Source organism: Cervus elaphus, chromosome 11 (genome assembly GCF_910594005.1).
Source record: "Cervus elaphus chromosome 11, mCerEla1.1, whole genome shotgun sequence".
In the NCBI taxonomy this organism is placed as follows: domain Eukaryota; kingdom Metazoa; phylum Chordata; class Mammalia; order Artiodactyla; family Cervidae; genus Cervus; species Cervus elaphus.
Window position 1 is genome coordinate 89,826,689 of NC_057825.1, and position 20,468 is coordinate 89,847,156.

Consider the following 20,468-nt stretch of genomic DNA (forward strand, 5'->3'; position numbering starts at 1 on the left):
CCTTTCTGATTAAACCTTAACTGACATCCAGTAGACTTTGCGTCCATTGGTTAGAGCCCTTTGCTCCAAGATACCAGAGAAAGCCTTCTCTCTCCCCTGCATGTTAATCCCTCTCCCCTGCATGTTAATCCCTCTTCCGTCTCAGGACCCCTTTCCCGTCTCAGACCCCCTCTCCCTTAGTGCCTCTCAGGACAGCCTTATCCTTCTCCAACTGCGTTGCCATCTCCACCTCTTTCTCCTTTTTCCATTTCGGTTGATATTCAACAATTTTTTTTTTTTTTACTCTTTAAAAATTGAAGAGTAACACCTATCGTAGTCACGTACTCAAATCTTAAGTATGTAGCTTGATAATATTTTACATTTCTATAACTATCTATCGAGCTTCAAACACCCACAGGGTTTTTGGAGTCTTCAGTCGGTTTCCCTGTTTCTTTCTTTATCTTGGTGGTGACGTTCTCTTCCGTCCCCTTGACTCGCTGCCCTTCCTGTCTCTTCCCCTCATCTCTCCTGTTGTTGGTTGGAAGTGAGGCTGACACGGACAGGTTGGCCCAGGCCCTGGAGTGCTCTGCTGGAGGGTGTGGGTGGGTGGGGGTATTGGCAGAGACTCTGACTCACCCCGGTCCGCAGACTGCTCCACGACACTGATGCTGGCCACCTGAGCTTCGTGGAGGAGGTATTTGAGAACCAGACCCGGCTCCCCGGAGGCCAGTGGATCTACATGAGCGACAATTACACGGATGTGGTAAGGGGGTGCTCTGGGGGCAAGGGGGCTCTGCTTTGCCAGAGTCCTGGACATTTAGGCCCCGGAAGGACCTGGGACTGAGAGAAGCGTGTTCTCCCCTGCTCCCACTCCCCAGCATCCATGCTCAGGCTTTCACAGGGCCAGTGAGAGGTCTGGCAAGGGTGGGACACTGACCCCAAGTCACACCTGGGGCTTTGAGGATGTGCAGCGTCAGGCTGCATCCTCTCATCTCCACGTCCGTGTCTTCTCACGCTTGCCTGACCTGTGTCACTCTAGAACGGGGAGAAGGTGCTTCCCAAGGATGACATCGAGTGCCCGCTGGGCTGGAAGTGGGAAGATGAAGAGTGGTCCACGGACCTCAACCGGGCCGTTGATGAACAAGGTGGGCGGCGTGTGGAGCCCCGTGAGCACCCAGCAGTCTTGTGAGGCATGTCGGTGGGGACAACTAAAGGCAGCGCCCTTGGACTTGGGGTACTGGCCTTCACTGGGCTACTTCATCTGGGGGACCTCCTGGGGAGTCCTTACTTCAAACTGCAAATCGGGAATTGGTGGCCACTTGAAAGTCTGTGAACGTCCTCCAAATGCTGAGTGGGAGATGGCCAGGCAGTGGGTGACGGGCGCCCCTCCCGCAGGCTGGGAGTACAGCATCACCATCCCGCCGGACCGGAAGCCGAGGCACTGGGTCCCTGCTGAGAAGATGTACTACACACATCGGCGGCGGCGCTGGGTCCGTCTGCGCAGGAGGGACCTCAGCCAGATGGAGGCGTTGAAGCGGGTAAGCCTGGGGGTGGAGGTGGGCCGAGGTGAGGCCCTGGGAAGCAGAGACGGTTTTGACTTGAACTGTGGCTCGGAAAGGGGCTCAACCTGGAGCACGACAGAGCTCTCCTCGCCTGGAGGCAAGGGGCCTGGGGTTTGTACCACCTTAGCCATCAGTCATTGGCTGTGGTTGCTGGGGTGGGCTGGCTGCATACCCTCCCCAGGAAGCCTGTTCCCTCCAGCATGGCCAATTCTGCGGAGAAGGGGGCTGCTGGGGATGAGGGTGCTGCTGGTCAAAGAGCCTGGGTGGGCTCAGTTGGCATTTACCAGAGGGCATATTCACAGTGTGAGTGCCCCTGCCCACGGCCATGCCCAGATACCCCTGGGGTGCAGACAGGTGCAGAGTGAGCTCGTATGAGCACACAGGCCTGCACCTGCTCCCGGGGTCACACAGAGGCTCGTGTTCCGCACGGCCTCAGGGCCGGCCGCCCCAGAGCCCTCTTGGCCTGTGTCCTTCCTTTCCAGGCACACGTTGGAATTTTGGCTCAAGAACTAGGCCTCCCCTAGTCCACGAATAGCCTTTGGCGTGACCCAAGTCCCTTCCTCTCTCTTTGGTCACAGAGAATCTAGAGAGGAAGGTCTCTGGGTCGCAGGAGAGGCCAGGCTTTTGGGCAGCTGGCTGTTCCTGGTGTCATGAACCAGACAAGCTCCACTCTGCCTCTGAGGGCACCCAGGGGACAGAGGCGAAGGCTTGCCAGGCGGTGTGCCTCACCCGCTCCCTCTCCACTAGCATAGCCAGCCTTGGGACTGGCACTGAACTCATGGGCCTGAGGATCATCTCAGGTCACGAGATGGTGGGAAGGGGCTTCTGGGACTCCCTCCCAGATGGGAAAGGGCCCCCTTGGGGGAAGTTTGGGGGGGTCTCTCCACACTGTTGTAGGTCTAGCCTCGTGGAGAAACAACCTATGATTGGGAAATGAGCTATTCATTTTGCCTCCGAATCGCAGACCTGTTTCCATTTTTGTAAGTCAGGATAGGAAGAAGAAAAAGGAAATTACAAGAAAACCTTGGATTCATGAAATCTACCTAGAATCCAAATAAACAAACAAACCAAAAGCCCAGTGTTTTCATCACTGCTCAGTCTACCTTCCTTTCTTGGCTCCTTGGGTCTCCCTACAGCCCAGGGAGCCTCTTCTCCTCCTGATTTCCTGACCTGGGACTCTTGTCACTGCAGAAACCACTCAGAACCCCTCCTTCAGGGGGCCCTCCCAGGTTTTCCCACCTGCAGGGTGATGATGTGGGGTGTGCGTGTGGGGAGTCCTGGAGGGCAAGGAGGGCACAGCTGGAGCCCAACCTGGGACTCCCCGCCAACCTGCCAAGCGGCCTCTGAGTCTGCCCTGTTCTTCCATGCAGCACAGGCAGGCGGAGGCGGAGGGCGAGGGCTGGGAGTACGCCTCGCTCTTTGGCTGGAAGTTCCATCTGGAGTACCGCAAGACGGATGCCTTTCGCCGCCGCCGCTGGCGCCGCCGCATGGAGCCCCTGGAGAAGACGGGGCCTGCGGCTGTGTTTGCCCTTGAGGGGGCCCTGGTATGTGGCCATGCCTTTCTTGGGTTGATGGGGTGCAGCATGTTTTCCCAGGCTGTTTAGGGCTGATGCAGGGGAGGTGCAGGGGGCCCCGGGATGGGACTGTGAATTCGGTCCTCTGGGGTTGCATGTGGGGACGTGGATACCACTCTGGGTATTCTCCTGAAACAGAATAGCTCACTTCTTGGTAAGACCCGCTACTACTTTGGCGATTGAGATGGGAGCTGGGAGAGGGCCCGGACTTCTGGTGCTCTGACCTGTGACTGAGGCTAAGGGACCTGGCTCCTCTGAAGAGGCTGGCCGGCCTGGGGATGGGCCTGGGAGGCTTTGGCCTGGCCCAGGGGAGTAGCCAGAGGGGTTCAGAGACCCTGAATGTCCTCGGGTGGACTTAGATCCTCCTGAGGCAGAGGCCAGCTTGTGGGCATCCCGGGAATCTGGGGAGAGAGGTGCCTTAGAGACCACTTCCCAGAGCTAGTGGAGTGAGGGTCAGGTCAAAGTTATCCAGGGTCTGGATGATGTGTTCCACTAAAAAGATGTGCTCACACTTCCTGGACAGACCAAGTGGGATGTCTGGGACCAGGGGATAGCCTGTCCCCCACTCTGCTGGTCTGGCCATTTCCAGAGTTGGGGGTGAGATGCCCAGGAGGAGATGTCATCTCTGAAATCCAGTTAGGACAGCCCGCCTCCTGGATGGGGGAGAGGGCTTTGCGCTGTGACCCACGGGAGTAGGTCTCACCAGCTTTACTGGCTAATGGAATCTGAGTGTGTCTTTGTGAGCCCGCTGTGTGTGTATTGCGAGTACATAGAAGTGCTTGGTCTGGGTGAGGAGCAGTGGGTTTTAGCCCTCAGCCAGGGAGTACAGTGGGGAGGGCCCCCCCGACCTGATGGGATGGCTACAGGGAAAGGAGTTGAAGCTGGCAGTGGCCCTGAGGGGGCCTGGGCAGGGCCTGGAAGCTCCATCACTCCCAGGACCTATTGGGGGGGCCAGGTCCAGGGGTGACAGTGTGGGAGATAGAACCCTCTTGGGGCCAGGTGATGTCAGAGGCTCTGGAGGGAGCCCCTCCCGGGTCTGGAGGCCAAGTGGTAGGTAGGCTGAAGGAGAGGGCAGAGCTCTGGGCTCTCTGGGCCCCTGAGCTGGTGTGCAGGCTGGGGCGGAGCTGGGGGGCGGGGGCTGGAGCAGCCACCCAGGCTGGAGCAGCCGCAGCCAGGCATCTCTGTCCTGTCGGAAGGGGCCTGGCTCGGGCCCAGGGCAGCGCGGCGGGGAGTGGGGGGTAGCTTGTGTGGCTCCCACCAGGGGCGGGGAATAAAGACCTTGGCGGACCTCAGAGGCAGGGCCAGGCCTGAGGGTGCTGCCCCCAAGGGGCCAGGGCTTGTTTTCATCAGATAGAAATGCGACCGAAATGGGCTGAAGAGAGGAAAAGAGCTTAGGGCTCAGATGGCCGGGAATCTGATTCACCACGAGGTGAATCAGGCCTCAGGCCTGGCGGGAGCCGGGGGCTCATACGGCGTCCCTGGGACTCTGCGTCTCTTACTCGCTCCGCGCTCTTGGCCCCATTCTCACACTGGCTCATTCCATGTGGTGGCAGAGATGGTGCCCGTGACGGAGGCTGCCACCGTCTTTACAGCCAGCAGAGCCCAGCCGGCCTTCTCTCTGTCCTCGCAGCGGGAGACCCCAGAGGGGAGCGCGCGCTTTCTCAGGGAGGCCAGTGCCGTCTTGGTGCGCAGCTGACCAGCTCTGCTGGGCCCTGTGCCCACACCGGTGCCTGAGCCTCAGGGCGAGGAACGGAATGTTCTGATTGACTGTCTTGGGTCATGCCCCCCTTTTCTCTGTGGTCGACAGCCCCACCAGGTTGGGGAGAAGAGCATCTGAAAAGGAAACGAGGCCGAACGGTGCTGGGCGCAGCGTGCAGATGACCACGGCACGCTTGAATGAGCAGTGGGGGCCAGTGTGGGCTGCGGAGTGGAGGAGGGGTGCTCTGGTCAGAGCTGGGTTTTAGGGCCCTCATCGGGTAGCCGTGGAGGACGGCTGGGGAGGGAGAGCCTTCCATCACGAGACGCCCCCACCCCCCCCCAGGAGGCGTGGTTAGAGATCTGGGAGGGGGTGACCATCTGGGGTGGGAGCCAAGAGACTGGAATGGATGGAGGTGGAGTGGCAGGGCTTGGGGAGGCAGGGGTCAAACGGGTGTCAGAGGCTCCGCTGGATGGACGGTAGGGCCACTCCCCTCGCCAGGCTGTGGGTGGGGTGGGCCTGGGGCTGCGATGAGTTCACGGTTGGCCCTGGCGGGTGTGACACACACGGTGAAGTGCTGGGTGAGGAAGATGGATCTGGCGGCTGCCTGCCAGGCGGCCCCAGGGCAGGGAGACTGGGGGCGTGGGGGGTGAGCGTCAGCCGCAAGGGGAGGGAGGGGGCTGGGAGGAGAGAGGGCGCCAGGCCAGAGGTGGCCCGGAGACACGCGGAGGGAAGCGTGGACGGCTCCGGGGCTGGCGGGGATCAAGGGGAAGAAGGCGAGCGAGGCTGGGGGACCCACTGCCAAGCTTTCATGGCTCGGTGACTGGGAGAGTGAAGGCGGGCATTTCCCAGAACTGAGAAACCAATCCGTGTACTCTTTACGTGGGAGAAAATGTTGTGAGGGAGCCCTGCAATCAAATGTCAAGTCAAGTGGGAAGGTGACTGGTAGTGGTGCAGATGTAAGCCGCCTGTGAGCTGTGGAAGAAACCAGGGCGGTGAAGCCTGGAGTCCTGGGGGAGCTTTGCCGATATAGGGAGCCAGAGGTGGACAGTGGTCCGAGTGGCTGGATCCACGAAGACTGGAGAACGCAGTCTTTAGGTGTGACTGACATTTGGACAGGGCCACCGGCCCACTGGGTAGGAACTGTCTAGATCATTCTACTTGAGCCAATGACCACCCTCATCAGCGTGAGAGCACACACGCACAGACGCACACACGCACACACACACACACACATACATGCGCTGTCCTTCCATGGTCATGTTAACATGCCTCCGGCCAGGACCAAGGACAGCCTGGGTTCCCATTCCTGAGTCTGCTGTCCTTCATCCCAGGGAGAACTGATGCTCTAGCATCAGGGCAGACGGTTGGGTTTTCTGGACATCAGGACCAATCTAATTGTTCTAGGTACTGGCGTTTGCCCACTGGTCACTGATGCCTGCTGATTTCCTTGGCAGGAGTGTGGAAGTAGGTGGGTGAGGCTTCTGAATGGCACCGGTTTGGTTTGAGTTCTCCTTCCTCTGCTTCCACTATGGATAGGTTACTTGTCTCTTTAGCGACTCTGTTACCTTACTTATGAAAATCACTACATCCGTGGGTCCCTGTAAGCAATGAAGACATAACCCATGTAATGAAGTGTTTCTCAGTTTTAATGAACTTAGGACCCATCTAGGGTTCTTGTTAAAATGCACACTTTTGATTTGATGTCTGGGTAGATCTCAGGACCATCTTTGAGTAGCCAGGATGTCAGCTGCATAGAACATCCTGAACATGAGGGAGGCAGTGACATTGGCCCCCTACTTGAATGAATGCCCCTCTGGGGGAGGGGGGCCATCTCTTTCTGGCTGAAGGTGTGTGGCCAGGGTCCTGGAGAGGGAGGCAGGGAATGGTGACATGTCCTCTCTGCTCCTTTGTGGGAGAAGTTGATCTTTTCTTCTAGTGATCCGTCTGATGGACCTGGCTCTTGGGAAACCCCAGTCTGATTAGGAAGAGGGACATTCACATCTGAATGTAAATAAACCCAACAGAATCTGCATCTTTGAAGGGCGGACTGAGAGTCATTCCAGAGTGACAGCTTCAAATGAGGGGAACTTCTTGGAGGAGGCCCTGGGGAGGAAGAGCTTGGAGGAATCCAGGACTGTGGGTGGTGGCCAGGTGGCCTTGCTGGTAATCTGACATTTCTGGATGTCTGGGCCCAAGGGCCAGGCCTGTGGCGCCCCCTTGCCTCCTACCGCCCGTCCCCTGGCCCATGAGTCCACCAGCAGGCCGGGCCTCACTTGCCAGCTCCCCTCCTGAAGACGTCTCGCTGGAAGGCAGGCCCTGTCTGCTCATTAGCACGGGCAGCCTTTCCCTGAAACCTTCTGCCGGGGCCAAGCCTGGCTCCCTCTGCGGAGCGGGAGGCCCTGGCTCTGTCTGCTAATCGTCTGCTGTCTCCATCGCGAGCATTATTTTATTTTCGTATTATTCTTTTTCCAGCTAATATCCTGGCATTCCCAAAGACACCGGGTTTCATAATCTTCCTGGCGTTCCCGGGGAGCTGGGAAGCAGAGTACAAAGCTGCTATTATAGCGTGTTCCATCCAGCCTCCCTCTCCTCGCCCCACACCCCTCGCTGCCGCCGCCACCGCCACCGCCGGCTCCGACCCAGTCACCCCCTCCCGACGCCACCGGCCTCTCTGAGAACCTTGGTGACGGCTGCTGGGGATGAGCTCACAGAATCCGTCCTGTGGCCCTTGCCCTGGGCCTGCCCTCCTTGCGCGAGGATTTTTCCAGAGCCCTGTCTCTGTGCTCGGCCTGCAGTCTGGAAGGGTTTTCTGAGATGCCTGAGCCTGGGCAGGGAGAGGAGGAGATGCAGATTCAGCCAGTGCGCTCCTCACCCGGGAGATTTTTAGAGCTGGAAGGAACTTTCATGTTCGGAAGCACTCTCCATCTGGCTGCTTGACACTGGGTGCCGGGCTGTGAGTGTGCATGTGTGATCTGTGTGCACGTGTGTCCGACGTGTAAGCCCGCGTGTGATGTGTATGGATGTATATGGTGTGTGCAGTGTGTGTTTCTGTTTTGGGGTGAGGCCTATAATTTTCTCCAGTTCTCAAGAAAATCTAGGATCTCAAAGAGAGTAGGGATTACTAAAATCTATTTTGCCTTGTGCCAAAGACCAGGTCGAGAGCTACATGTTCATTGTCTCATTTCATCCTCACAGTGACCCGAGAAGGCTGGATTTTATGACTATACCCATTTTATAGTTGGGGAGATGGAGGTTCCGGAACTACACTAATAGCCAGGTGTGGCTATTTAAATTTACATTTAAAGTGATTAAAATAAGACAGTTCAGCTCGCCAGTCACACTGGCCACATTTCAAGAACTCAGCTGCCACGCCTGGCTAGTGGCTATCATTGGGCAGTATAGAACAATTCCGTCTTTATAGAAAGTTCTGTTGGATAGCACGGCTCTAGAACTCTGAGCCCTAATGTGACCCCAGAAGAAACTGGAGCCTGAGAAGGCATTTGCCCTGCAGCTCGGCATGGGTCAGTTCTAGAACCAAGGCCAGAACAGCAGGCTCCCCAGGTTCATCTCCCCACTGCTGTTAGGGCATGAAGTCCTCCCTGCTGGAGGAGGGGTCCCAGAGGGCTTTCTGTGTGGCTGGAGCCCTGGGCAGGGTGCAGCCCCCTCCTCACCTTGTAGCCAGGCAGTGTGCCCTCCCTGGGGCAGTTGGCACCACTGACTCCAGCCATGAAGCCTGCAATTGGTTGGCAGGGCCCTGTCTCTATGGGTCCTGACCTAAAGTGTGGAGGACCCATAGAGACAGGAATCCCCAGCCCCAGTCAGGGGCAGAGAAGGGCAGGTGGGGAGTTGGAAATGCTAGGAAGGGGATCAGGGAGAGGTTGGTGCCAGAGAGGAGTAATTTGGGGTTTGAACTGGCTAAAAAAGAGGTCAGATGTGGGTGGGGAGGGCAAGGCCCATGCCTGGACCTGGATGAAATCCGGCATTGTGTGCAGGGCACCTTGGCATACTTCCTAGAGTGGGTACTTTGAGCAAGGGCAGCTCCCGGGAGGTGAGAGGCCTTGGCCTTATTAAGTGGCCAAGTTCCCTGGCTGGGTGTGTAGGCCATTGGAAGGCGGCTCTATGTCTCCTGAATGTCCTCGTGGAGCACTTGTCACACCTGGTATTGTGCGGTGGGGCGAGTTGAGGGCTGCTGACTCCCTCCTCTGATCCTCCTCCTCCCTGCATAGCAGGACCACCTGAGTGAATCTTCTAAATACGCGGTCTTTGGGTCTACCTCGCTCAAGAGCTGGGTGAAGCCTGCGTGTGTCTGTTGAAACGTGTGTGTCCATGGACCTGAGACAGAATGTCAGCACAGAGGCAAGCTTGGACTGGGTGTTACAGTGGGGTGAATGTGACAGGTGTCCCCAGGTGTGTCATTATACGTGCATGAAGGTCTGCATCCACAGTTGCTAGGGTGACCTTATAATTCATCATCTGGTCTGCATGCATGCTAAGTCGCTGCAATAGTGTCCGACTCTTTGCAACCCTGTGGACTGTAGCCCGCCAGGCTCCTCTGTCCATGGGGATTCTTCAGGCAAGAATACTGGAGTGGGTTGCCATGCCCTCCTCTAGGGGATCTGACCCAGGGATGGAAGCTGCATCTCTTACATCTCCTCTATTGGCAAGAGGGTTCTTTACCACTAGTGCCACCTGGGAAGCCCATTGTCTGGTCTAGAGACTTAAAATTCATGCTGGAAAACAGGCCTAAGTTCGAACCATTCCAGGCCTACCAGGATGTACAGTTGTCCTGACTACGGAGGTACTCTGGCATGGCCTAAAACCCACCTGGGTGTGCTCTGCAGACTTCAGAGACCTGGAAGCCTGGCGGGACACACACGTACACACAAGCACAGACACTCGCGCCAGCCCACACGTGGCACTGTGGATTCTCCAGGTTTCCTAATTCCACTCTCAAGTTCCCGGGGGGCCGGCCAGTGGCTTTGTAAGGAGTTTCACAGCTGCTTTCAAGTCCTGGCTCCAGCTGTAAATTAAATGGGGTTGCACACTCGCCTGCTATTCCACTTAAGGTTGCAATCAGCCCTGATTGGGAAGGGAGGGCCGTGTGTTCCAGAGTTTCCTCTTTTACAGGGTTCTCCTCCTCTGGCCTGGCCTGCGGGCCTGTGTGGGGTTTCCCTGGAAGCTGGGGCTGGGCAGCCAGGGCAGGGACATGGGTGTGGACTCCCCAGGGCCTGACTTGGCACTTAGTCCCATCCTACCCCAGACCTCTGCTCAGGTGCTGAGTTCTGATAGGGAAGCAGGAGCTGGGAAGGGCCCTGAGGGGTTCCCGGGAGATCCTGGGCTCTGCCAGCAAATTTCCCAGGCGACCTGGGGGAACACATGAATCTCCAGGCCTCAGTTTTCTCACTTAACTTATGGAGGTGATAACAACACAGGAAAAATAATCACCTCCCCTACAGAGCAGGTGCTGGCAAACGGCGGCCCGCTGGCCAAGTGCGGCTCTCTGCCTGTGGGTGTAGACAAGGCCGTGTTAGCACAACCACGCTTGTCTTTGGGCACATGGTCTGTGGCTGCTGTCCTGCCACTGCGGCCACTGAGTGGCTGCAGCAGGGCCTCCGTGCCTGGCAAAGGCGAAGGTATTTACTCTCGGGCCCTGTATGCACAAAGTTCACCAGCTGTTCTAGAGCGCGTGCTGTGTGCCAGGCGGTGCCCTCTGCCCTGTTCCTGTGTTATCTCGTTTAGGCCTTCTGACCATCCTAAGAGGTGGGTTTTTATCGGTGCTTCCATTTTACAGAGTAGCAAACTGAGGCACAGGGAAAACAAGTAATGATTCTTGCAGTGGTATTTCCTCGAGTAGTCACTCCTTATCACACCTGAATATTGTGAAAAATCTTACAGATAATGGTGGGGTTGCACAGGGCTTAGAGCACTCTTCTCTATATCACCATTTGTTGTTTGCGCGTCCCAGCGGAGCCTAAGGTGAAGAAGAGATCCTGGCGGTCACCTGAGGCCTGTCTGTTTTACAACTGGCTCTCTGGAAAAAACATTCAGAGAACAAATGCAGCTCTATTTGCAGCATTTGCTGATATGGTGTAACTATCTGTGCCGTGGCCAATTTCAGGCTATCAATGTGAAATCACAGAACGTGGGTATGGGCGGAGACGGGCACAGCACACCATCACACAGCGTTTATACAGAGTTTCCATCTCACAGACACTCTAGAGGGAAAACAGTCAGGAGCGGGTTCACAAAGGTCGTGGGGGTAATTTGGAAGTGATGAGTTTGAGGATTTATTACCTTTCTTTTAAAAATAATTTCTGAAGTTACACGTTCATATGATTTAATTTTTACAAATGGCTGTGTTTAACAAATGGCTTGCAAATGGCTGGAGATTTAATGATCTCTCCTGAGTCAGGCCAGCCGGCTCCAGCGCCTGCTGCTCTTGAGGGCTTCCTGATTCTACTCAAAGAAAGAGATGGTGGCTGCCCATCACAGCACCCTTCCTGTTGGCTCTGTCACCTGAACTCTTTGGATCCATCCCACAAAGGAATTGAGTCCTTCCCATAAAGTAGGGGTGGGGTGCGGCTGGCCCCTGAAGCCCATATGCTTGACTCTGCTGGAGCCGGGTTTCCCCGGGGGCCCCTGGAGCCAGCTCGGAGATGCCACCATTTCTTGACTGCCATGAGCACGGCTTCTGTGGTTCTGTCCCCCACTTAGTGAGCCCTGCGGAGTCCTGCTGCTCAGCTTGTGCCTTTTTGCTGCATCCACCTTGACTCCAGCCCCTTCTGCTCCTCCCTACCTCCACTTTATAGATCCTGAACCAGACCTCTGGGCCCTGTGTGGGGGTGTGAGTGTTGTCAGAGGAAGGAGGCATGTGTATGACGGCCCATGTGCAGAAAGACTTTCAGAAACACCAGCGGTCTGGTGCTTGGTCTTGGATCCCCTTTAGGTGGGTCAAGGAGTCCCCTTCGTAGGCTGCTTGTTTCCAGAGAACCTCCCCACCTCCTCCCGGTGTGGTGGCCGGGGTCCCGGGACGTCCGTCTTCAGCAGAAGAGGTGGGCGTGGCCGCTGGCTTGGGGGCTAGCCTGGAGGAGCCGAGTATACCTGGGAGGGAGAGTTCCTCACCCTCCTGAGCTCAGGCACCTCCAGGGAGCCGTGGCCGCCAGCGGGGCAGCCGCGAGTTGGAGGCCGCCCAGTCCCTGGGTGAGCGGCAGGCTCCCTCCCACAGCTAGCCCCGAGACCGAGTGCGTGGCCACAGACCGTGTGGCTGCCAGCGCCAGCCTGGGAGTCACATCGGCATGAGCTATGGAGGCAGGAATGTGACTGTGGGAAACCCAATGCCCCGGGCCTGGCCTGGGGAAGAGTGTCAGTGTGGAGTGGGGGTGAAGGTGGGTGGGTGGAAACCAGACCGTCAGCCGCCCCTGCAGCCTGGCTGTGCTCAGGGTTCCGTCCGAGTGAGAGCTCAAGGAAGCCAGCCCTGCTTCTCCCAGCTTTGCCCTGCCCTGGCCTCGCGCCTGTAGCCAAGTCTCCCCTGATCTTGGGGGTGGGGGGTCAGGCCTCAGCGTGCTTCTGTTCCCCCTGTTCGGCACCCTGCTTTTTTCTCCCCCTCCTCCAAGCCTTCTTGAAACAGGTCCTCCCGAGGGCCCACTCTGTTCCATTTCGCCCTACAAATGACCCCTCCTGGGGGGTAAGTGAGCCGATATCCTGCTGTTTCTCGGGTGGCATTTGACTCTGAGCGCCATGAGAGTGTGAGGTGCTGTCTGATGCGGTTTCCTTCCCTTTTCCTGGGACCGTAGACCTGAGCGCTGGGCACATACCTTAGGGTGGGGATGCTGGTGATTCATGTGACAAATCTTCTCTGGATGTTTACGAAGTGCCAGATGCTGGGTTGGGTGCTGGGGGACGAAGAAATGTGCATGCCTTACTTACACACATGGACAGATGGATGCAGCAGAGATGTCTGGAGAATCTGAGCAGGGGCTGCTGATGAAGGCAGGGCAGTAGTCAAGGAAGTGTCCGGGCCTCTGATGACTGAGCTGAGGAAAGAACTCGAGTTAGCTTGTCTGGAGGGCATTCCAGGTGGTGAGAACAGCTGGTGCAAAGGTCCTATGGCAGGGGGATGGTGGTGGATTCCAGACTTAAAGTCAGAGGATGGGGATTAAGGGGGGAAAGGTATTGCTTAGCCTGAGACTGGTGAGATGAAAGAGTTAAACTGGCAGCACTGAATCTGATTATGTGCCAGGTACTTGTCCAGGGCCGTGGGTACATTTCATTTTATTTCCACCAGTGTCTCTCAGCTGAGGACAATTTATATCCCACACCTACCGCCAGGGGACATTTGACAGTGTCTGGAGATATTTTTGGTGGTTACAGCGGGCGGCTGGGGACAGCTGTGGGCATCATATGTGTAGCTGCCAGGGATGCTGCTAAACATCCAATGCGCAGGACAGCCCCCGTAACAGTTATGCAGCCCCAAATGTCAGTACTGCCAAGACTGGAAACCCCTGCATTTGCCTCAGTAGCCCATCGAGGGGAGTGTTACCACAATGGCCACTTCACGGTAAGGAATCAGAGTTTTAGGAACTGGACTTTCCGGTGGCATCTCCAGCTGCCTCCTCCAACCCACATGGTGAGCTCCAGGCACCTTCCCCACAACTTCCCAGTACATGACGTGGAGCTCGATGCCCAGGGGCTGACAGGCTGATGTTCTCTGTGTCGGAGCTTCAGGGTCTATAAAATGAATGAGTTGCCCTGATGGCCTACTCTACGCACGTGCACCGCAGTGTCAGGGAACTGCAGGTTGCTTTTCTGCCCCATGGTGGTTACCTGTGTGTGCCAGAGTTTGCCTGTATTGAGAACAGACAATCCCTGTTGTGAGGTGGTAAGGTGTTGGCAGGATTCCAAGGCGAGGACGGATGCTGAGGGTGGCAACTTGGGTCATCTCTGCTGAACTTCCACTGATCTTTGCTTCTCCTCTCTGCCGACACCATTGCTATCTCAGGGTATCCATCCCTCAAATCAGTCTCCACCCAGAAATTTTCTTTAGCCCCAAATAATTCTCTCCAGAAGACGGGTGAGTATGAGATAGGAGAGGCACTCATAGAGTGCCTGGATTTTATTCCTTGATCAGTAAATGTTTGCCGAGGGCTTCTCTGTGCCGGGCGTTGTAGCAGGCCCTGGGGGCACAGCAGTGCCCTTGTGGAGCCTGCATTCTACAGCCCGGAGAGACAAGAAACAAAAGTGTTCATATAGCAAGCATGCAGCGTAGTAAGTGCTGTGAGACAAGGAAAGCTGAAGAAGAAAGAAGAGGGCTGGTTTGTGGGATTGGGGTGTGTGGGTGGGTGTGCGATGGTGTGGATGTGAGTGTGGTTTTTGACATTTGGACGGGGATGGCCTCTCTGGGGAGGTGACATTTGATGTCTCCACAAGCAGCAGTACCTCTTTTCCAACTTGAATGTGGGAAAGACCTGGCACAAAGTACGTGTTTAATAAACACAAGCGGAATGTCAGAGGGGAGGGCAGGCGGGAGGGAGATGCTTCCCAGAAGTTCCCAAAACAGCTTTTCATGAGGCTTCATGGTCTGCTTTGAGAGAGATTCCCTGAACGTGACCTGTGCACATCCATACGTGAAAGCCGAAAGTATTCTTCCAAGTGGAAAAAGTGTGGTGCTGGATTATTTGTGTTAATGCACAGGTTGAGCCCCTGACCTGGGCGATGGGCTGGCCTTCATCATCAGCTCTCCCAAGAAAGGTGTGTGTTCAATCATTCATTCATTCACTCTTCCTCCAGTTTCTCCTTGAGCACTGCTGTGGGTGAGGGTTCTGCTGGATGCTGGGTGCATGGTGGGAACTGCCCAGAGCTCTCTGTGGAAGGGGCAGAGAAAGAAATAGAGTGAAACAGATCACCAGCCCAGGCTGGATGCATGAGACAAGTGCTTGGGCCTGGTGCACTGGGAAGACCCAGAGGAATTGGGTGGGGAGGGAGGTTGGAGGGGGGATCGGGATGGGGAATACATGTAAATCCATGGCTGATTCATGTCAGTGTGTGACAAAAACCACTTGAATATTGTAAAGTAATTAGCCCCCAACTAATAAAAATAAATGAAAAAAAAAAGAAATAGAAAAAAAAATAGAGATTTACAGTGGAAGGTGGTATATGTAGTAAGGAGAAAATGTGGGGTTCTGTGGGAGCACCTGGGAGGTGCCCAACTCCTAGCAAGGTGACCTTGAAGGTGAGACTGGACATCTGAGGAAAAAGGCAGGGAAAGAGTAGGGCAGAGGGAACACTGTGCAAGAGGCCTGGGGTGAGAAAAGGGACCCTGGGGTTGGTTTGAGTGTGGAGGCAGCAGGGCTCTGGGCCTTTGGGAGTGAGTGTCCTGACCGCTGCAGACTCAATGCAGAGGCCGCAGCTGGGCTGGGAGGAGGGCTGGCCCCCACTCTGCTCCCAGGGTCTGAAGGGGAACCATGAAGAGCCCAGGTGCCCCTGAGAGAGTTGTTGGGCTGGAGTATGTAAAGACACTGGCTGCTTGTGGCTAGAATTCTGCCCAGTGTGGAAACCAGGCTGACTTCGGGACTGGAGCTCCTCGGGGGGCGCTGGGCTTAGTGGGGGCCTCTCAGCCCGGCTCTAGGTGAGTCTGTCGCCCTGGTTCTCCCAGCTTCTTCCCACCCTTGGGCAGCAGATGGGGGTGGGGGTGGACTGAGGCCCTGTGGACCAGGGTGGACGGCTGCGGGCCCCTCCTGGAGGCTGGGCAGGTGGAGGAGCCTCGGCAGCGTGAGGGCCATTCCTGGAGGAGCGCAGTTCTCCCTCTGAAGGGTGTCGCTGTTGGTGCTGGGCCTGCCGTGGGCCAGGACTGAGCTGCTTCTGAGGCCCCAGCCTTCGTGGAAACCCCAGGGAGGAGGACGCTTTTTCATCACAGGCAGGCGGCTGTGCCTTAGGACGGAGACCCAGAAAGTGCTGCCAAAGCCCCAGGCACAGGCCATTCAGTGGGGCATGGACGGCCCTTGCAGATCCCCGGTTTGGCGGGGGAGAGGAATCATGGGGCCTGTGGCCGCCAGAGGTGGCTTCCCTCCTGATACTCAGCTCAGTGCCCTACTTGTGAGTGGAGTGCATGTGTGTGTGTGGCTGGCTGAGATGAGGGGCTCCAGAGTCCCTGCAAACTCCCCCCTCCCCACCCCAAGGTGTATGAGCTGCTGGGGGCGCTGAGCCTTGTGGCCCTGGGGGTGGCCATACCCTGTTTATAGCTTCCTGACCTGCTCTCCTTGGTGTCCCTGCAGCTGATGGGCCCCGAGTCTGGCCCTGCCTGTGGCCTTGTGGACCCTGCGGCCAGACCCATTAGCTGTTGGACTTGGCAAGGGTGGTGGCGGGGCCGGTGCTGCAAGGCCGGGCTCACGCCTGCCGAGAGCGAGGATTCTAAGTGTGGTGGCTTTTGGGTTCTCATCTGTCTGCTGTGTGACACCCTTCCCTGCTGTCCTGTGTGTGCGTGCATGTGTGTGTGTGTGTATGTGCGTGCGTGCATGTGTGTGTGTCTGTGTGTGTGTGCGTGTGTGCATGTGTGTGTGTGTGTGCGTGTGCGCGCATGTGTGTGTGTGTGTCTGTGTGTGTAGAGAGAGACTGACTGCTTGACTCACTGATTTTGATTTCTGCCCAGGACTGTGGCTTTGTGCTGAAATGTCCACTTTTCCAGCTCCTGGAGTAATTTTGAACAAATACAGGATATATGAATACCACCCCTGAGCACAATTACTGACTTCATAGTTTATGACCTCTCCCCTCACCCCACCCCATGCTTTATTTCTCTCATAAGATCATTAATAGCAAATATTTATTGATTTATTATGTGCCAAGTTGTGTGCCAACACAGCATATAATTTATCTTCTTAACAATCAGGCAGCCCTGTGAGACAGATACTGTAGAACTCTCCCACACTTGCAGATACTTAGGGCTTCCCTGGTGGCTTAGATGGTAAAGAATCTGGCTGCAGTGTAGAAGACCCAGGTTTGATCCCTGGGTCAAGTCAGGAAGATCCCCTGGAGAAGGAAATGGCAACCCACTCCAGTATTCTTGCCTGGAGAATTCCATGGACAGAGGAGCCTGGTGGGCTACAGTCCATGGGGTCACAAAGAGTAGGACATGATTGAAGGGGACAGGTATCCAGGGAGGCGTCTTGGACCAGGGGCCTGGGGCTAGGCCCTGAGGGTGGACATGGTTTGGAGAGGAGGCGCTCGTCAGTGTCCGCGCCTCTTGTGTTTGGAAGTGCGGGTGGGGGGTGGGGGTGTAGCTGTAGGGCCTGGAGAGCAGTGGAGATTCCTGGGAACTGGCTGCTGCCAGGTAGAGGGCAGTGTGGCCCAGCGGAAAGGCCTTGGGGAGTGGCTAATCTGGGTGGGCCTGGGTGGGGTGAAAAGGCCATGGGAAGGGAGGCTGGGTTTTCTTTCAAGGGTGGGCATGCTTGGGTGTTGGGAAGAGGGACTGGGGCAGATGACAGTGTGGGGAGAGGGGAAGGGCCGTGCAGAGGGAGTGGATGGCAGAGGAAGGCTGTCCAGCTCTCCCTGGCCCTTCTGCTGGGCTCCTACCTCGAGAGGCTGGTGGAACTGATGTCCTAGAAGGCCAGGTCTGGAAGGGCGGGCTGCCATGTGAGTGGCACATTTCCTGTTTTTGCGGGAGCCTTGACTCCTCTGGGGCTCATCCTTGATGAGGGGCTGCCATGCGGCAGAGGCGGTGGTGGAGGGATGCCGGGCACCGTGCCATGTGGTCCAGGGAAGGCCCAGTGAGTCCAGCGCCAACGAGGACAGGGGACTGAGCATCTAGCTTGATGCAGAGCTTATGAGCCTGAATGTAAACAACGCCCCCGCCTCAACCATGCCCTTGTCCCCAGGCTCAGGTGCCTCTGACCCTCAGCACAGTGGGAGCTGGTAAGAGATGGGAGAGGACACAGTGCAGCTTCTCTCCAGAGCTGGGCACCCAGCTGAGTGCCTGTGTGTCCCCACACCAGCCCTGTGTCCAGTCGGGGGGACAGAGATGCTGTTTGAGGCCCTCCAAACTTGGGCTCCCCATGACCCCTTGCCCTGGGCAGATCCCCAGTGGATTCCACCCCACTCCCACCCCGGAGAGCCCCTTGAGTCCTTCCTTCTATCAAACGCTAGCCTCTTGGGCTGGAACAACTCAAAACCCCCTTCTGGCTTGTCTGGTCTCCGCTAGAAAGGGAGAGGCTTTTCCCTGTGGACTCGACATTGGGGTCTGGAGTGCAATTAGAGCTTCAGGCAGTGAGGAGCCTTGTCTAAAGGAGCGTGGAGACCTGACGATCTGAGCCAGGCTCCCTGCCACCTCCAGCCTTCGGGGTCAGAATCTGCTGTGACCAGCTCTGTGTCTCCAGGGTGGCGTGGTGGATGACAGGAGTGAAGATTCCGTGTCCGTCTCCACCTTGAGTTTTGGTGTGAACAGACCCACGATCTCCTGCATCTTTGACTGTAAGTGATGTGTGGAGGTATCTACAGGGGTGACACGGGTGGGTCACCCTTACGTGCCTGGCCGTGTGGGTTACGGGATCAGGTGTGTGTGGGGGTGCTGTGGAGGACTGAGTCTGTATGCTTTGTTTGTGGGTCAGTGTTGTGTGTGGGTCTGTGTGTGGTGTGTGTGTCAACGCCGAGCCTGAAGTCCAGCATTCAAGGCACTGTGCCTTCTGACTGTCCCTGCGGTTCATTTGACCCCTTCCCCCTTCCCTGCCCCCTCCCCAGTGCTCACCAGGGCCCAGGACACATTGCTTTGTGGCTCTGCCTTTGGGCTGTGGTCTGCTCTCCTGATCCTGAGAGTGTGGCACAGGTGGTCTCTATCATCCAGCCCCTCTGTCCACTGCTTTCCTAGAGACACACTCCATCCTCCAGCCCCCCAGATCCTGTCACCCCCAGCCCCTCACTTGGCATCTATTTCTTCTCTGATGCAGATGGGAACCGCTACCATCTACGCTGCTACATGTACCAGGCCCGGGATCTGCCTGCAATGGACAAGGACTCTTTTTCCGGTAGGCAGGGGGAGTGGGGAGAGCTGGGGCCAGGGGCTGAGAGCTGGGAACAGTCGTAGGGCCTTCGGCCCGCAGGGAACGTGGCCTGGGCGTCCCTGTATCGAGGGTGGCGGCGCTGTGAGGGTGGTGGTCTGCTGTGTTTGTGGAGGTGGGGGCCGCTGTCAGCTCACTGTGTCTCCTGGTTGCAGGGGCCTCCTTGACCCCTCTGTGGGGTTTGGCTTTACTGATCATTGCCCCCTGAAAGCCCCTCTTGCCTTGGCCCTGGGACACCCCTCCTTCTTGGTCTCCTGCAGCTTCCTGCTTCACCTGTTCCTGCTCAACCACTTCACTGCCCCCTGAGCCTGATGCCCCCAGGGAGTTCCGTGTGTGTTCTCTTCTTTGGACACTGGGGTCCCCCTACCAAACCCAGGAACCGCTCGTGTCAGGGAAACTTCCAGGTCTTCAGTTTCTAGAAGCCCCTTATACCCAGCCATAGTTTCAGTGTCTCCCCTGGAAGACTCAGCATCACCGCAGTTCGTCTTATCCAAAACGAACTGCTTGGGCCCCCTTCCCCCAGATCCAGGCCCCTCTTTACTTCCTACCTCAGTCCTGGCATCACGTCCATGTGCCTGTACTACCCACCAGGCTGGAAACACACAGGTGCCCAGTCCTGTTGATTCTGGCTCCCGAGTCTCTCTCAGAGACTGTTCCCTCCGGTTCAGCCTCGCGGCTGCTGTCTCGCACTAGCCATGCCCCTTTTATCGGAGCCCTTTGGTCGTTTCCTGGCCTCCCTGTGACCTTCCACACCACCCCAGACAGCTCTGGTCATGTCACCACCCTGGTTTCAAACACATACTAACTAACATACAGATACTAACACATAAATGGGCTTCTTCCCCTGGTGGCTCAGATGGTAAAGAATCTGCCTGCAATGTGGGAGACCTGGGTGCGATCCCCAAGTTAGAAAGATCCCCTGGAGGAGGGCATGGCAACCCACTCCAGGCAAGAATTTGCCTGGAGAATTCCGTGGACAGAGGAGCCTGGCAGGCTATAGTCCATAGGGTCGCAAAGAGTCAGACAGGATGGAGTGGCTAACATTTTCACTTTCACAACACATGAGTCCAGAGCTCTTTAGCCTGGTGGGCAGCTCCGTTGTGATCTGGCCCCTGTGGACCTCACCAGTTTCATCTTTTCCTAGCTCTCTCTCCACTAAGCTCCGGCTGCACCGACTTTTGTCACGTTGTCTAGTTCTTCATGTTTCTGGCCGTCGTACTCAGTGCCTGGAATGCAGTCCCTCGCTATTCTTAATCCAGTGAACTCCTACTTATCTTTCAGGAACCAGCCCAGATGCCCTCTGACTCTTCCCCAAGCCAAGCTGGCTGTTCCTTCCTCAGTACTTGGTCAGGACCTTGCCAACACCTCTCTCAGAGCCCTTACTCTCTGCATAGATCAGCTGCCATGATATTCTGTCATATTCTTCCCACCGTGACTCTGAGCTCCTCAAGGAAGAGACCTTGACTTACCTTGAGCCTGTAGCACTTAAAAGCTAAAGAAATAACACAGTGCTTACTATGAGCCCAGGCACTTTACTGATGTTATTTCATATGACCCTTACAACTCTTCTATGAAGTAGGCATTTAACATCCCCATTTTACTGACGAAG

General features: G+C 56.5%; 1 protein-coding gene across 21 annotated transcripts in view; it reads left to right on the forward strand.

Annotated features, from left to right (window-relative positions):
- DYSF (dysferlin) overlaps positions 1-20,468 on the forward strand; it is a 220,588-nt gene that overhangs the window by 111,182 nt on the left and 88,938 nt on the right. For all 21 annotated transcript variants that reach the window (XM_043918350.1, XM_043918348.1, XM_043918352.1 and 18 more), the window contains 6 exons: positions 628-742; positions 1,019-1,124; positions 1,375-1,517; positions 2,912-3,085; positions 18,182-18,275; positions 18,749-18,826. In XM_043918350.1, coding sequence (XP_043774285.1) covers positions 628-742; positions 1,019-1,124; positions 1,375-1,517; positions 2,912-3,085; positions 18,182-18,275; positions 18,749-18,826 — 710 coding nt within the window. The remainder of the gene's footprint in view (positions 1-627; positions 743-1,018; positions 1,125-1,374; positions 1,518-2,911; positions 3,086-18,181; positions 18,276-18,748; positions 18,827-20,468) is intronic.